This window comes from Phaseolus vulgaris, chromosome 6, assembly GCF_051622355.1.
Source record: "Phaseolus vulgaris cultivar YP4 chromosome 6, ASM5162235v1, whole genome shotgun sequence".
Classification (NCBI taxonomy): Eukaryota; Viridiplantae; Streptophyta; class Magnoliopsida; order Fabales; family Fabaceae; genus Phaseolus; species Phaseolus vulgaris.
The window spans coordinates 37,475,238-37,492,483 of record NC_143503.1 but is presented as its reverse complement, the minus strand read 5'-3'; the positions used below and the strand labels follow the sequence as shown (position 1 = coordinate 37,492,483).

General features: G+C 31.4%; 3 protein-coding genes and 1 pseudogene across 4 annotated transcripts; 1 reads left to right on the top strand and 3 right to left on the bottom strand.

Annotated features, from left to right (window-relative positions):
- The first annotated feature begins 2,131 nt into the window (after positions 1-2,131).
- On the top strand, positions 2,132-6,372 carry LOC137832902 (MLO-like protein 4; annotated as a pseudogene). The gene is made up of 15 exons (XR_016521366.1): positions 2,132-2,464; positions 2,593-2,650; positions 2,841-3,052; positions 3,224-3,340; positions 3,568-3,628; positions 3,772-3,863; positions 4,063-4,137; positions 4,278-4,363; positions 4,611-4,660; positions 4,743-4,783; positions 4,879-5,049; positions 5,135-5,170; positions 5,256-5,323; positions 5,709-5,769; positions 5,857-6,372. The product of XR_016521366.1 is annotated as an MLO-like protein 4 (transcript).
- Positions 6,373-6,556: 184 nt separating this feature from the next.
- On the bottom strand, positions 6,557-7,441 carry LOC137832905 (ferredoxin-A). Its single transcript, XM_068641298.2, has one exon. The coding sequence runs from the start codon at positions 7,246-7,248 to the stop codon at positions 6,802-6,804; it is 447 nt and encodes a 148-aa protein (XP_068497399.1). The 5' UTR covers positions 7,249-7,441; the 3' UTR covers positions 6,557-6,801.
- Positions 7,442-10,045: 2,604 nt separating this feature from the next.
- LOC137832904 (uncharacterized) lies at positions 10,046-10,910 on the bottom strand. Its single transcript, XM_068641297.2, has one exon. It carries the CDS (start codon positions 10,811-10,813, stop codon positions 10,376-10,378), a length of 438 nt encoding a protein of 145 aa, XP_068497398.2. The 5' UTR covers positions 10,814-10,910; the 3' UTR covers positions 10,046-10,375.
- Positions 10,911-15,656: 4,746 nt separating this feature from the next.
- LOC137832900 (ferredoxin-A) lies at positions 15,657-16,401 on the bottom strand. The gene has a single exon (XM_068641293.2). The coding sequence runs from the start codon at positions 16,277-16,279 to the stop codon at positions 15,833-15,835; it is 447 nt and encodes a 148-aa protein (XP_068497394.1). The 5' UTR covers positions 16,280-16,401; the 3' UTR covers positions 15,657-15,832.
- Positions 16,402-17,246: the final 845 nt, after the last annotated feature.

Sequence of the window (17,246 nt, the reverse complement as noted above, 5' to 3'; positions counted from 1 at the left end):
GCACATAAACATAAATCTTTATTATCAATTTATATAATTTATAATTATATAATATATAAATTTGTGTCCTACATTTTAAATATTATACATATATTCGTGTACATGTCGAATCAATGTCTGTGTGTTAGTGTCTAGGCTACATAGGTTCTGAGAGAAAAATAATCGCGGGTATTTATGAATATTTATAGATATATTTTAAAATAAATATTTGTGTATTTTTAAATTGAATTATCCAAAAATCACTTTAAAAATATAACTCAAATAAATTACACTAAGAGTACTTAAAGCACAATTTTTTTTTTTAAAATAATACTCAAACCATAACACGAATTAAAATTAATCTCTTTAAAACAATTTTAATAAGTAAGTCTAAATAAAATAAATAGTTCAATTAAATTACACTTAAAAAAAAGATTGTGTTAACCTAATAGGACATGTGTACACTGTGGATAGTTTATTCTAACATGTGTCACTATTTGATACTAACATCACAATGGATTACTAATATCACCAAAAGATTAAATTCAAATTTTTAAATCCTATTTACAAAGGTTTAAGTATTTTATCATCAAATCACTAAACTATTAATAATTGTATTTATACAATTTATAAACTTGTATAATTAAAATGAAAGTATTTATTAAATAAAATTATTATCTAAGCATTTAGCTTAAAAGTAAGATAATCTCACAACTTTTGTCCATAAAGATTATTATTTTTTTATATTTTATAGATATATAAAATAAGAAAATAAATCTATTGTAGTATTTTTACACCATTACAACTTTTCTTTAAGTTTATAAAAATTAGATCCACGCCTCATTTATTTTTCAACACTTGATATATTTATATTCAATAAGACAAGATGATTAAGACATTATAGTCTTTTACATTATTTGAACTTTTCAATTCAAGAAAGTTAGATTCAAATTATATTTTATCTGTATAGTAAATAGTTATATTGTGATCAAAAGTAACTTTTAATTGTTAATAATTTATTTTTAAAATATTTAAAATATGACTCAAAAAAATTAATATCCTATATTTGTTTTAAAATATATAAAAAACATAAGAAACTAATATTCATGATAGATTATCATTTGTTTTCAAACATAAAATTATCTTAAAATAAATGAATAACTCAATAAAGTGTGAAGTATATATGCATTTTTTCAACGAATAATACTCATTTGAAAATCATGCTTAATAGTGATTATTTGTTCTGATGAGTTTTTTTCTATCATTTTGAGAATCAAACCTTAATAAGAGTTTATTTAAAAAATTAAACACCACTCTAAAAACAAAATCTTGAAGATTTTAACGTCCATGTACTAAACCTTAAATTCTAAGACACGAAATTGGTTTTGGTCTCTTCAACTGATTTTCGTTCCTGGTTCAAATTTTATATCATCCAGTTGTTTGTAGTATAAAAATGATTGAAATAGATCATTTAATATATACAATTGTTTTAATTTGAAATTCATCAACCATTAAAAACAATTTTAGTAAGTATTTACAATCAAAACATCAACAAATCTTGAAAAAACTTGTAATTATTTCACGTATACAATAACTCATTTCTATAATTTCTATATTATAAATAACTGGATAATCTAAAGTTTAGAACAAGAATTAAAACCAATTTCATGTTAAAAGAAAAAACGAAAAATATATTTAACTTATATTTAACTGATGATATAAATACCAAATTAATGTATCTTATTCCTCTTTATCTCATCATATTATATATCAAAGTTCTTTTATTATTTTCTGTTAGTATTTTCTGTTTCCTTTTGTAGTTTGATTTGTTGGGAATTGATATTGATCGTATCAGCATCCACATGCATAGAATATACCAGGTTTCTATTGGGACCCTTCCAACTTACAAATTATTAGCAACTTACCTGGGAGACTGGGAAACCCTCCATGTGCATGCTTTTCGATTTGGAGAGAGGAAAAAGCACGACACTGGAAAGTGAACAAGGTTGTGTGGCCTCAGAAAATAATAATTAACTTTTTTTATCACCAAAAAAGAATAAACAAATATGAATATTTTGGTTAAAGTATAGTAACATATCAAAATCCAAAATAACATAAAACATATATATAAACCAACAACTAAAGATTAAATAAATAATGAAGTTTTTTGTGTAAGGTGAGTGAAGTTTCCAATGTGCACATGCACCTTCTTCACCAAATAATTATTAAACTAAGATACACTTCCGTTTTGCACTGCACTTCCCCATTCCCTGGATCCCATCTGGCTCCATTTATGTGGAATCAAGGAACTATGTTTTTCCCATGAAAAAGACTTCAACTTGTTGCTTTGAAGTGAACAATGGCAGAGGTGCTGCAGCGAGGTCGCTCTCTGGCTGAGACACCAACATATTCAGTTGCCTCTGTTGTTGCTGTCATGGTCTTTGTCTGCTTATTGGTTGAACGTTCAATCTACCGCTTTGGAGAGGTAAACACTGCAAATTTATGTGTAGTAGTACACTGTAGAGTGAACAAATCACCCTTTTCACTGGTTACTTTCTGGGTTGCTACTTCCCATGATAAGTAGAAATGAAACTTTTTTTTCTTGTTGTGCAGTGGTTGAAGAAAACAAGAAGGAAGGCACTTTTTGCTTCACTGGAGAAACTCAAGGAAGGTAGTGACACTGAGTATTATTTCACATTTCCATTATGCCTTATGTTCTTGAGTTACTGTTGTAAATGTCATATTAACCGGAGATTAGAATATTTTATATTATATATTTGGGTGTAAACCTATCTTATAAACCAGTTTTACGAGATTGACTTAGACTTAAAGATTAGTATCTGTTTTTTCTTTTGTGATAGAGCTGATGTTGCTTGGACTTATCTCTTTGCTGTTGGCACAAAGTGCAAGATGGATCTCTGAAATTTGTGTGACTTCGTCACTTTTTAGCAGTCGATTTTATATTTGTTCTGAGCAAGACGTGGACATAAATGAGAATATCATGCTGGAAAGCTCATCATCATCTATCCCTGATGAAACTAGTATTACTGGAGCATTCAACCAATGTGGAGAGGTAACATACACTAATTACAACTACATTTAAGCTTTGCTTTCTTCACTGCAGTGAGTATAATGTTAGCCACTAAATATCTTGCATATAGTGTCAATGTCATACTTAATATTAAATCTTTGTTTCTTTGCAATACTGCATAGCCCTTCCAAAAATACTAATACATGAATGCAGGGTCATGAACCTTTTGTTTCATATGAAGGTCTTGAGCAGCTGCACCGGTTCTTATTTGTTCTCGGAATCACTCATGTTTTGTATAGTTGTCTGGCAGTTGGTTTGGCAATGAGTAAGGTAAGTCATCATAATTTTCAGTTTACTACATGTACAACATCAACCCCAGAGGTGTTTTAGCAACATCATGCTCTTCTAACCAGTAATGCCAATGGTTAAATTAGTGTCTTTGTTTAAGGGATCCTTGTTCCAATCGATCACTTGGAGTTGTCTTCATTGCTGTTGTTTTCTATGTTTGGTAGTCTGGTTCATATCATTTATTTTATCTTTGTTGCAAGTGTTTGTAGATCTATAGTTGGCGCAGATGGGAAAATCAGGCTAGGATGCCAAGTGATGGAAACCAGCAAGGTAAATGGCATAGAATGGTTACTTCATAACGATTGGTCTTAAAATGTGACATCATATCATGAATGAAATCTGACAAACACTTCTGCATTGAATAGAACAGATTAATCTATGTCCTAAACTTTTTATTAATTTTTGTTAAACAGCAAAGAAAATCAAGTTGATGAAGCGACAGACAACATTTATTTTCCATCGCACTTCTCATCCATGGAGCAGGAGTCCAATCCTAAACTGGATGGTAACATTTCAACATAAATGGCACATCCTTAATTATTTGTGTGCTGCTTTTACTGGGATGGCCTTTTGATGCATAATTTCTCTAGCAACTCACCCATCTAAACATCTTTCTAGCAACTCCTAGTTTCTAAATGTTTTTGGTGTCATCCTTGTGCACAGTTTGAATATAATGGATTAATGTTTGTGATCTGATCTTGCAGCTCTGTTTCCTACGTCAGTTTAGGAGCTCTATACGAAAATCAGATTACCTTGCACTACGTTTAGGTTTCATCACTGTAAGTTTCTTATCTGTTGAAGGATGTTGGATAAAATAATGCATGCTGGAGACTTGTTGGTCCACTATTGTTCCCTGATTGCCTAATCTTTTATTTGATTCTTCTAAATCGAAGTAATTTTCGTATTCACAAATTTACAGGAACACAATTTGCCGTTATCTTATAATTTCCATCAATATATGGTTCGAAGCATGGAAGATGAATTTCATGGCATTCTAGGAATAAGGTAAGAACCATTTTGAAATGGATTTCTTCTTTTAACTGGTGTTTCTGAAAACCGATGCAAGTTATTAACTGTAAGTTGCTTAATTAACTAACATAGCATGCTCGTGAATCATGATTAGCATAGGGAATTGAGTGATGGGAAATGAAGTTTCCAATACAAATGTTTTTTCTAATCAACATTAGACTTCTACTAAGAAAAACAATGAGAAAACTAACAGCTGAATAACCCTTTTTTTTCAATTTTGCAGCTGGCTGCTTTGGATTTATGCCATAGTGTGCATCTTCGTGAACATCCACGGTAGCTTCTCTTCAGAATCATAGTATATTGTTAGTGTCTTTAAAATTAATTTCTTCAGATATTTAAGTTTCTAAATTTGCAGGTCTGAATATATACTTCTGGCTATCATTTATCCCTGCAATTGTATGTATATTCTAATTTGTTGTTTTAACAAATCAAAATGAAAAAGTCCATTGAAAGTTATTTCCATCAAGGTCTGATTTCTCTACACGTAAAAGCTTGTGATGTTGATAGGGGCAAAGCTTCAACATGTTGTATCCACCTTAGCACTTGAAATTATGGAGCAGACAGGTCCGTTTCCTAGGACACAAGTAAAGCCACGCGATGATCTATTCTGGTTTAAAAAACCAGATATACTGTTATGGCTGATACAGTTTGTCATATTTCAGGTAAGAATCGATAACACTTTATTTGTAAGTAGGTCATGCTGCATGGTTGTGTTTTCTGTTCTTATTTTCTCCACTGTTCATGCAGAATGCATTTGAAATGGCAACGTTTATTTGGACATTGGTAAGACTTCAGTTTTTCAAGATTGTATACGTGACTTATGACTTGCTTTTGTTCAATGAATTATCTTCAATTTCTGTTTTTGTAGTGGGGATTCCAAGAACAATCGTGCTTCATGAGAAATCATTACATGATCATCATTCGGTTGGCATCTGGGTTGGTGTCGTCTCTCTTTCAAGATTTTTTTGTTCTACTTTCTTTACCAACTTTCTGGATTTTACACTACTCCAATCTTTTAACTTAAGAAAACTTCCTCCACTTAAGAAGTAAAATCTACTATATCTAATCTAGAAAATATTTTCACTATAAAACTAGAATTACAATATTTATTTTTCTCAGTGAGGATAACATTCAATCTCATCTAATTTCTCTCTAACATCTGACTAGGATTTCGATATCTATTCTCTCATTTCTATTTTTCTATTTTTCTTTTATTTGCTTATTGCTTTCGCAAGAGTCAATTTTGTATCTACACCTGAGAGAGAATTAGTTCGATTTTTCCACCAGGAAGACTCACATTTCGTTATTTTGAAACTTGCAGTGCTATTGTTCAGTTCTGGTGTAGCTACATGACAGTGCCCCTGAGCATAATAGTTTCTCAGGTTGGCTTAATGCTCATTGTTAAGTTCTTAACAAAGTGTTCTAACGAAAACGTGATGAAAGTAAATTTATTTGATGATTGGCCTCAGATGGGATCGAAATGCAAGAAGGCCTTGGTGACAGAGAGTGTTAGAGAGTCTCTGCATAGTTGGTGTAAAAGAGTGAAACACAAGTCTAAGCATGATTCGTTGCATTCACACACTGCAAGATCAGTATGCTCCCTGGAATCAACAATTGATGAGAGGGACGAAATGACAGTAGCATCTGGGACTCTAACTCGATCCTCTTCTTTAGGGTCTTTGAATCAGATAACAGTGAGTTCAGTAGAACAGCTGAAGTTGGAGACCCCCAACAAGGCAAAACATTCAAGGTAGCTGAATATTTGTCTGAATCTGTATATACTAATTCCCCACAACGTTGAAGATCAAAGCAAAAGCTATCACTCTTCTTGATTTGTTTCAGAAAACATGATTCATTAGTGTTTTATTTTACTTCAGAACTAGTTGGAACTTCATAGAGCATAGATGTACAAATCATTCTTAAATGAGCATAGACATTTAAATCATTCAGATACAATATTAGATATATCATCTATCTTTTTAATATATATGAAGGTTAACAAATTTTAGCATATCGGAACTCTAACTGCTCGAAATATTAGTATAATTCACTAATGTGCATGACAAAAACCAGTGTATTTTTATAAATATTTGATACATATCACCAGAGAGGTGAAGTAATTAACGAGTTAATGCAGAATAAGTTGTTCATGAACAAGCACAACACACGTTTATATCCTGAAAAATGGCACTAAGATATAAAAACAAACTTCAATTGTTGCACTTTCCAATCCTAACAAGACTCATAATCTCTTACGCAAAGTAAGAGAAACTATAAGTCCAAAAAACATAAAAAACATATACGAGGAATCCAACAGAACCACATATACAGCTAACACAAACGTATAAATTTCTTACACTCGTCAAAGAAAAACCAGAAGAATAGAATGTTAATAACAAAAGTGATGATAAGATTTAAGCAACGAGCTCCTCCTCCTTGTGGGTGACAATAACAACATCAGAAGTGGGATAAGCAACACAGGTGAGAACAAAGCCTTGTTCAATTTGGTCGTCATCAAGGAAGTTACCATCAGACTGGTCCACTTGGCCACCCACAACTTTGCCAGCACATGAAGAGCAAGAACCAGCCCTGCATGAGTAAGGAAGGTCAATGCCTTCTTCCTCTGCAGCATCAAGAATGTATGCATCATCTGGGCAACTGAACTCTTGCTCTCCACTTGGGGTCACAAGCTTCACCTTGTAGCTGGCCATGGCTGTCACACGACCTCCACGTCCTCCTTTCACACCAAAGACAGCATTAGCATTGGAGAATGCCTTGAGGCTTGTGTGGTTCAGAGGCTGCTTCCTGAGGAAGGAGGTGTTCAACACAGAGCCACAGGAAGCGGGTGTGATCGAAGCCATTGGTCACTGCAAGCTTGTTGTTGTTGTTGTTGGTGATGGATAACAAATGGGAGCATGAGCTTGAAGAAATAGTGTGCTTATAACGTGCATGAGGTAAGGCCACATGCAACCCTATCTGCCACGTGGCATCATTCTATCTCTCATTATATTCACTATTTTTTGTGTGTGTAAGATTTATTATAAATTTAATTTTCTTTTTTAATTTATTTCTTATTTACAAAATTATAACTTGTCAAATTTCATTATTTGCAACATATTTAAGGTGTTACCATCTAAGAATGAAACCTCGATAACCTATTTATTAATAAATATTTATATGTACAATTATTTTTATTTTTATTTTAAAAAAACATGTTTTTTTCATAGCTCATTCAAAAGTATTTGGTTTTTATTTTTATAATTACAATAAAAATTTATATAATAAGTTTAAATTTTTAAAAAATTATATTTTTAAAAAAATTGTGTTAAAATCATGCTAGAATTGTTAGAAATTCAACAAATATTTTTTGAATTTGACACTTGAATGAGAGACATCCTACGAGAGTATCGGTGTGTAATACGTCTGTAACACGTTATTTAATATCGCATTTTTTTATATTTTATATTTTTTTTAATACTTGTTAAACACAAACAATTTACTAATAATATTAAATATATTTTAATACTAAAATAAAGATATTATACTTGACCCGACTATAATAATATCAAATATATTTTTAATAATAATAATATTTTAAAGAAAAATATTAAAGTTAACTTAACCAATTATAATAATATTAAATATGTTTTAATTTTTAAATTTCGTAATCCCTAATGTTAATATAATATATTTTTAATATTTGTTTAAGTTAATATTAATCTTACATATAAATTAATGCAAGTAATAATGAATATAAATCATATATTATTTTTAATCTAAAACCTTATGATTTAAACAATAAATATTCACATTCATAATAGTATATAAAATGTATTTTGGAATAAACTTTTTCCAAAAATAAACTTTCCCGAACATCCTGTAACAGGATTTATGGAACAAAGATTTCGAAAACATATATAATAATTTTCATGACGAGTTTTCTGAAATAATTATCTCCCTTTTTTGTCTTAGTATGGGATGCAATTATTAATTAAGAAGTGTAAGAAGAAAAAGCCCTTATAATAAAGTATAAATAAAATTTTGACTTGGATCCAATGGCCCATTATTTATTTATAGGCTAACCCGTAATTTTAGCCTGCACCTCCATAGTTTAGGATGTTTATTTTTAGTATTCTAGAATGTATTTCATAATACCAAATAAAATATGCATTTTGAATTCTTAAAATATATTTTTGAATCTAGAAATACATTCAATTGCATAATTCATAATACATTAATCTATTTTATTTTATTTTGTATAATTCAGAATATATTTCCAAATTTGAAAATACATTTAGAATTGTGAATTGTGTTGGTTTAGGATTTAGGATTTGGAATTGTGAATTGTGTTCAAACTATGATACAATTTTCAGCAAGCAATTGTGTTGGTTAACATAGTGGGAACTGTGATACAATTAAGCCCAATTCTTCATACACTCAATCATTTTTAACTTATACCCTATACAAATTTAAAATTTTGAAAATATCCTTTGTTCTGAAAATAAAATTCCAGAATTAAAAACGATGTATTCTGAAAAAATAATCCAGAAAAGATTATTGTGCTCCAAAAATAAAATCCGAAAATATAAAATCAAAATTTCGTTACAGATAAAAAAAATCCCTAATACAAAAAATTTGTTCTTTCTAAAAAAGTGAATCCGAAATGTATTTTTATATATACCTTCATTTTATCTAAGAATATTTTCGTCTTTTCATACTGAAATTAGTTGGAGGAAGTAATTGCCTGCAATTAATGGATTGAATGCAAAAGATTCATCCAATAAAGTGCAATAACATGTGGAGGTTGAATGCTACCAAGCCTATTCATCTTTCCCTTCACCATACATTTATGTAGCATTCATCTTCTTCACTTCACATGCTACTTTCTTTTCTTTGCAAAACTGTTATATATTTAATGAACTCAATATTCACCATCATTGTTGCCACTAGATCTCCTCTTAAAAAGAACATCTAAACATTTTGTACCATGTTTGATTCAGTAATTAGCCCATAAAAACTGTTTCTTTGTATTGATCACACAGTAGTCCTTGTGTAAAATTCTTGAAAAATTTGTGGGACATTTTTACTGCAAAATGAAAACATCTTTCTTAAAAGGAGACAACTCAATCTAAAAACTCATTTCCATCTCCTGTGTTTGATGAATGAATGAAGTGTGACAATCCTAGCTTTCTTCTTCTATCTTATTACCTTATACTAAATTTCTTTAACTACATCAGAGAAATGGCTTCAAACCATAAGCCAGCATCTTCAAGTAGAGATCTCCAACAACAGTACATTTCATTCTTTATAAGTGGAAGCGAAAAGTTGAGTTAAGCTTGAAGTTCGCTCTTTAATGTCCACTCTTTAATATAGTATCATAATCATTTTCGATACCTCACCTTATAAAATCTCACCTCATAAATCGATTTTATGAAGTTGAATTAAACTTAAAGTTAATACAGTTTAATCCTATTTGTTTACTATCAAATAATTTCTTTTATTCAGACAGAGAAATCAATTGTAATGTTTTATATCATATAATGCCTCAGAAACTCTTCTCAGAATCAGAGTAGAATTTGAGTTTGTAAACTAACTTATTTTCTAATCTTATATGAATTTTAGGTGTAGTTAGACCCTCCATTGTGCATGACTCTTAGCTTCCAACAACCCAAAAGATCTAAAATGGTGCAGATAAGAATCAAAGTCACCATTAAGATCAGCATGAATTCAGAACAAGCAACTAACATCAGAGTTCTTAACTCAACCAACAAGGAAAACATTACTACAGTGACTACAAATTCCCTGAACCAATAACCAACACATAATAAAAAGTTTGATGAGATTCTGAAGGTGGAGTTCATTCTCTATAGTCTAACTAACAGCATAAAACAAAACTAAAATACCTTGATCATGCAATAACAATCTTCCTCCTCCATCACATTTGAAACAAAAGAAGCATATTCTAAGAAAATGGTGGGAAAGGGAGATTTATCCAACGAGTTCGTCCTCCTTGTGGGTCTGGATAACAACATCAGAGGTGGGGTAAGCAATACATGTAAGAACATATCCTTGATCGATTTGATCGTCATCTAGGTAGCTACCCTCTGACTGGTCCACTTGGCCATTCACAACTTTGCCAAGACAGGAAGAGCAGGCACCAGCCCTGCATGAGTAGGGAAGGTCAAGGCCTACTTCTTCTGCAGCATCAAGAATGAAGGTTTCATCTGAGCAGACAAAGGTTTTTTCACCCTCTGGGGTGATAAGCTTCACCTTGTGTTTAGCCATGGCAGTGACACGACCTCCACCTCCTCCTTTCACACCAAACACTGCATTGGCCTTGGGGAATGCATTCAGACTCACTGCATGTCTCCTAAGGAAGGAGGTGTTCAAGGCAGGGCCACACATAGCTACTGTCATACACGCCATTCTCCTCCTCTTCTTCTTCTTCTTCTTCTTCTTCTGCTGCTTCTTCTTCTTCTTCTTCTGTTTTATAGATAAGCCAAACCAAGGAGCTTTTTGAACTAGCATTGTCTGATCACAAAATGATGTGAAGTCACGTACAACCTTATCTGCCACGTGTCTCCGTATTATTCGTAGACACCTTACTCCAATTTCCACTGCAATAAAATATTAATATTTATAATAAAATAAATTATAAAAATAAAGGAATGTCTTTAATAAAAATATAAAATGTTAAAAAAAATTAAAATTAAAAAATTAAAAAAATTAAAATATTAATATTTAGTGGGATTAGATGAAGTGAGTGTTAAGCAATCATTTTCCTTAATAAAAACACATGTAACACGTTTTAATAAGAGGAGACTATGATGAGTGGTTAAGATTTATCCTGTGCAAGATATTTCTTACACATTCATCTGTGACTGTTGTGAAAGTAGCGCCACGTGTACGGTGCATATGTAATTGGAATAGAGTGTGTTGAAAGTCTTTGTAAGGACTGTTTCTCACCTCCATATCTTCTTCTGCCACTTCCATACATAACATGAAAATATATTTTTATTCTTCTTATGTCACCCCCATATAGTAGTTTTCGGATTATGTAATCCAGAAATTCATTTGAAAAAAAACTTCCAGATTATATAATCTGGAAGCTAAATAAGACTTTCGGATTATGTAATTCGAAAATTAATCATGCATATGAAAAAAGACTTCTAGATTATGTAATCCAGAAACTAATTACAAATTTAAAAAATGACTTCCGGATTACGTAATTCAAAATAGTATAGAAGGGCATTTTTGGAAATTTGAAAATATATGGAGGTGAGAGAAGAAGGCATGGAGGTGCAGGAAGAAACAGTCCTTTGTAAGATCTCTTGTTGGGAAGTGATTTAAGAAGGTTTTGATTTTTAATTAACAATAAAAACCTGTAAATATTCTTTTAATTATATATCGCATTTTTTTTTTATATTTCATACTTTTGTTAATACTTGGTAAACACAGACAATTTACTAATAATACTAAATATATTTTAATACTAAAATAAAGATAACCGACTATAATAATATCAAATATATTTTAGTAATGAAAAATATGTTAAAAAAATATTAAGATCGACTCTAATAATATTAAATATATTTTTTTAGTAATAATAATATTTTAAAGAAAGACATTAAAGTTAACTTAACCAACACTAATAATATTAAATACGTTCTAATTTTTAAATTTCGTAATTATTAATATTAATATAATATCTTTTTAATATTTATTTAAGTTAACATTAATCTTACATATAAATTAATGCAAGTGGTAATGAATATAAATCATATATTATTTTTAATCTAAAAGATATTAAAAACTCGTCATGGAAGTGTAGATAGAGCTGCAACGACGACGACATGGTGGAGCAATGGAGGGTATTTTGGCCTTTTTGTCATAGTATGAGATGCAATTATTAATTAAGAAGTGTAAGAAGAAAAAGCCCTTATAATAAAGTATAGATAAAAAGTTTGACTCGGATCCAAGACTGTTTCTTCCTGCACCTCCATATCTTCTTCTGGCACCTCCATACACAACATGAAAAATACATTTTTATCCTTCTTGTGCCACCCCCATAAAATAACTTCTGGATTATGTAATCCGGAAACACATTTGAAAAAAGACTTCTGGATTACATAATCCAGAAGTTAAAAAAAACTTCCAGATTATGTAATCCGGAAAGTAATCATGCATCTGAAAAAAGACTTTCAGATTATATAATCCGAAAGCTAATTACAAATTTGAAAAATAACTTCCGAATTATGTAATCCGAAATATTACAGAAGAGCAGTTTTGGAAATACGAAAATCTATGGAGGTGAGAGAAGAAGGTATGGAGGTGCAGGAAGAAGCAACCCGGATCCAATGGCCCATTATTTGTAGGCTAACCCATAATTTTAGCATACACCTCCATAGATTTTAAATTTTCAAACTTCCCTTATTTTTAGTATTAATGTATTTCATAATACAAAATAAAATATGCATTTTGAATTATCAAAAATATATTTTTGAATCTAAAAATACATTCAACAATGCAAAATTCAGAAATATATTTCCAAATTTGAAAATGCATTTCGAATTGTAGAGTGTATAATATGCATTTTATAAATCCAAAGTAGGGATACTTTTGTCTTTTTATCTTGCCCATGGTTGCACCTTCAAATTATGGGAAACTATGGGGTGCATAATGTAATGCCATTATTTGTAATTTTGAGTTTAAGTTGTATTCTTGAAATGGGTAATGATACATTAACAACTTCAAATTTTTATACAACCACATTACAACTTCCAATACTATTATTTTTAATACTTTTTTATATCATTTAATTATAAATTTATCCTTTATTATATATATTTATTTCTAAACCTATCACATCAAGAGTTGTATACAACTTTAAGAGTTGTCAAACTATCATTTTTCTTTTGAAATTAACGTTTGAGGCTGCATAAGGTCGAAATGTAAAGAAAACGAAGTGAGGAAAATTTTCAGCAAGCAATTGTGTTGGTTAACATAGTGGGAACTATGATAAAGACAAATTCTTCATACACTCAATCATTTTAAATTTGCACCCTACACAATTTTAAATTTTTTAAAATGTCCTTCATTCTCGAAATAAAAATCTAGAATTGAAAACAATATATTTTAAAAAATAGATCTAGAAGAGGTTATTGTGTTCTAGAAATAAAAATTCGAAAATAAAATCAAAATTTCATTCCAGATATTTGTCCAAAAAAGTAAATCTTAAATGTATTTTTATAATTACCTTCATTTTATCTAAAAACATTTTCATCTTTTTATACTGAAATTGGATTTATGGTAGAGGAAGTAATTGAATGCATTGAAAGTGCAATAAGATGTGGAGGTTGAATGCTACCAAGTCTATTCATCTTCCCTTCACCATACATTTTTGTAACATTCTTCATCTTCTTCACTTCACATGCTACCTTCTTTTCTTTGCAAAACTGTTATATATTTAATGAACTCAACATTTACCATCATTGTTGTGACTAGATCTCCTCTTAAAAAGAACATCTAAACATTTTGTACCATGTTTCATTCTGTGTGCCTATGTTATCTCCACAGATTCTTCACAATCGAGGCTGCCAATACAATCTTACATCGCTCAGGAATCGAGGTCAAGGGCAGTTTATATACTCCCTCCTCCCTTCACCCTTTGAGACATCTTTTAAGGACAAAACCGTGACGGAGCACCAACCTTCAAAGCGGACAATACCTCGGATGCGGTGATTGACCCTAGCGATGCTGTCCAACTGACTTGAGGTCAGAACAGTAGCATATTTCAATGGCTCTTCAATAGTTACAAAACTTTGTTCCAAGAGCACCCTCTCCAGGCCCTCTCAGAGAGTAGGTTATGCACTTCTATTTCTTTTGCTTATGAATATTACTATTACATGAGATGCAACCGTGGTTATAAATTGAAAAATGCTAGTTTTTTCGAATTATTCAGTCAAAACTTCCACTCAGAATTGCATGGTTGAATTTCGTTTTACGCAGTCCTTTGTTTTTTATAATTATTTAATTTGTTAATTGACCAATGAAAAACTGTTTATTTTTTTTATTGGTGTATATTCATGTGTAAAACTTTGGTATAGTATTTAACTGCTATTTTTTTTTATCGACAAGAAAATAAATATGAACTATTCAAATGGTTCAACTTTTATACAGAAAAATAAACATTAACATCTCTATTTCAGGATAGTTCAATCTTTATAAAGAAAAATAAACCTTAACCTTTCTCAAAACAAGACACCAAAAAACCTCCAACTAACAACTCATAGAACACATGACAAACCTCAACATAGTAATTCATCAATTAATCAATCTCATACAAACCAAAGAGTCAAGACACCAGTCTGAATAAGAGAAAAAAACAGAGTATGACTTGGAAGTAATCCATAACCATATCGAAACATTGAATCATAGCATTGTCAACCACACCCTTTGAAATGTTAAGAAGGATAGAATGACAAGCTCCAATTTGTGGTCATAAATTTTGTAACATCTCCATGTTCACAGCAGAATTCTCACAGAAGCAATGCTCCTAATTAAGGTTTGAATCCATACCCAACAGATATTTTAGCATTGCCAGAATTTTCATCTCAATTTCTTTGTTAAATATTGACTCAAGACTTACAGACGAATACAATCACTCTCCCCCAAAACTGTCCTTCAATGGCGAAGGAGAGAAGCATAAGTATGTGCTACAGAAGACATCATCCATTTATGTTTCATATTTGAAGTTTTACTACTCTTCATGGCATAGATATAGAAATCATTCTTAAATCAATGTTTTGGCACCGACACAAAGTAGTTGAGAATGAAAAATGTACCTTGTACTGTAGATACAATTAAATATGTTATCTCTTTTAAGTGATACAAAAGTAAAAAAAAGTTGGCCATACAATTAGTCTCAGGACATTAACACCATCTTCAGTACCAAGTTAAGAACAAGAAGCCACCGTCGTTGATTGATGTTAACCTCTCAAAAAAAAAAACTCACACAAATACTAAAAAGAAACTAAAAACTTGTTCTAATTATCATTTAGTGTTTTTTTTTAGTCTTGTGTGGGTTTTTTTTGAGTCTAACATCAATATTTCTTGGTAAGATGCAAGTTACCCTCATCATTGTTAACTCCAATGTGACAGAAGGATGAAAATCAATGCAGAAAGCACACAAATTTAGATAGTATATATGTAATGCATAAAAGGGTAATCAATTATTGAAGCCGAGGAAAGAGGAAAGGAGTGCAAAAACTGTAAAGAAAAGATTATTATAGTGACAAAAACAAGTTCAGCTGCTGCTACAGGTGAAGTAATCAATTACTGCATAATAATAATAATGGGTGTGTATATCCTGAGAAATGGCACAAGACATAAAAAGAAAAAGCAGCATACATCATCAGAAGTGGGAAAGGAAAGTGATGACAAGATTTAAGCAACGAGCTCCTCCTCCTTGTGAGTGACAATAACAACATCAGAAGTGGGATAAGCAACGCAGGTGAGAACAAAGCCTTGCTCAATTTGGTCGTCATCAAGGAAGTTACCATCAGACTGGTCCACTTGGCCACCCACAACTTTGCCAGCACATGAAGAGCAAGAACCAGCCCTGCATGAGTAAGGAAGGTCAATGCCTTCTTCCTCTGCAGCATCAAGAATGTATGCATCATCTGGGCAACTGAACTCTTGCTCTCCACTTGGGGTCACAAGCTTCACCTTGTAGCTCGCCATGGCTGTCACACGGCCTCCACGTCCTCCTTTCACACCAAAGACGGCGTTGGCGTTGGAGAATGCCTTGAGGCTTGTGTGGTTCAGAGGCTGCTTCCTGAGGAAGGAGGTGTTCAACACAGAGCCACAGGAAGCGGGTATGATGGATGCCATGTCCTTGGTTGAGTTGATGAGTAGAAGGCTAGTTTAGGAACTTGTGATGGTGCTTGTTCTTGATGATAAAAAGAAAGAAGGAGAGAGCTTGTGGAAATAGTGTGGCTGCAACGAGCACCAACGTTAGCTGATATGCTACCTATCGGCCACGTGGCTCTGTTTCATGCCTCAATCTATCTTATCTTTATCACCACCACTCGTTGTTGACGATGGTAGTTGCCATTATCCTCACCTCACAAATTATACTTTTCTATCTTTTCAATGAATGTTTTGCTTTATGTTCACTTTTACGGGCCAAGGAATGACCACAAAATTGCTTGCAATGCTACTTAACCACTAATGTTGGCTATTATGCTTAGACATCTCACATCCTAAATATTAAAACATTTCATAGTATATAAAAAGTGCAAAACAAAAAAAAAGTGGGTGTAAATCTCACTTCATATGTTAATTTTATAAAATTGAATTATACTTAAAAATTTACTTCTTAATATGGTATCAAAATCATTTTGAATCTATTATAACAAAAGTTTGTTCATTTTGAATCTATTATAACAAAAGTTTTTGTTCATTTTGAATCTATTATAACAAAAGTTTGTTGGACCACGAGTTGTCACTCTCGACGTAAGGAGAATATCTCGGAGATCTCATCTCAACTATAAATTAGAACATTTCATAGTATATGAGTGATTGCAAACCTCAACTCTCGACGTAAGGAGAATATCTCGGAGATCTCATCTCAACTATAAATTAGAACATTTCATAGTATATGAGTGATTGCAAACCTCACCGATAGATTTTATAAAATTGATTTAAACTTAAAATTCTCTTTTCCATATAACTATTAAAATTTGTATTTAGAAAGAGAGAGAAATCTAACACATTTGAATTTGAATACACAAGCCATCGAGTATTTTCTAATTCACGCTAAATTAGGTGAAACCACATTGAGTTGAAAACAACTTTA

Excerpts from the sequence above, each read along its gene's own strand:
- LOC137832900 (XM_068641293.2), bottom strand. The coding sequence starts at position 16,279 with ATGGCATCCATCATACCCGCTTCCTGTGGCTCTGTGTTGAACACCTCC.
- LOC137832905 (XM_068641298.2), bottom strand. The coding sequence starts at position 7,248 with ATGGCTTCGATCACACCCGCTTCCTGTGGCTCTGTGTTGAACACCTCC.
- LOC137832904 (XM_068641297.2), bottom strand. The coding sequence starts at position 10,813 with ATGGCGTGTATGACAGTAGCTATGTGTGGCCCTGCCTTGAACACCTCC.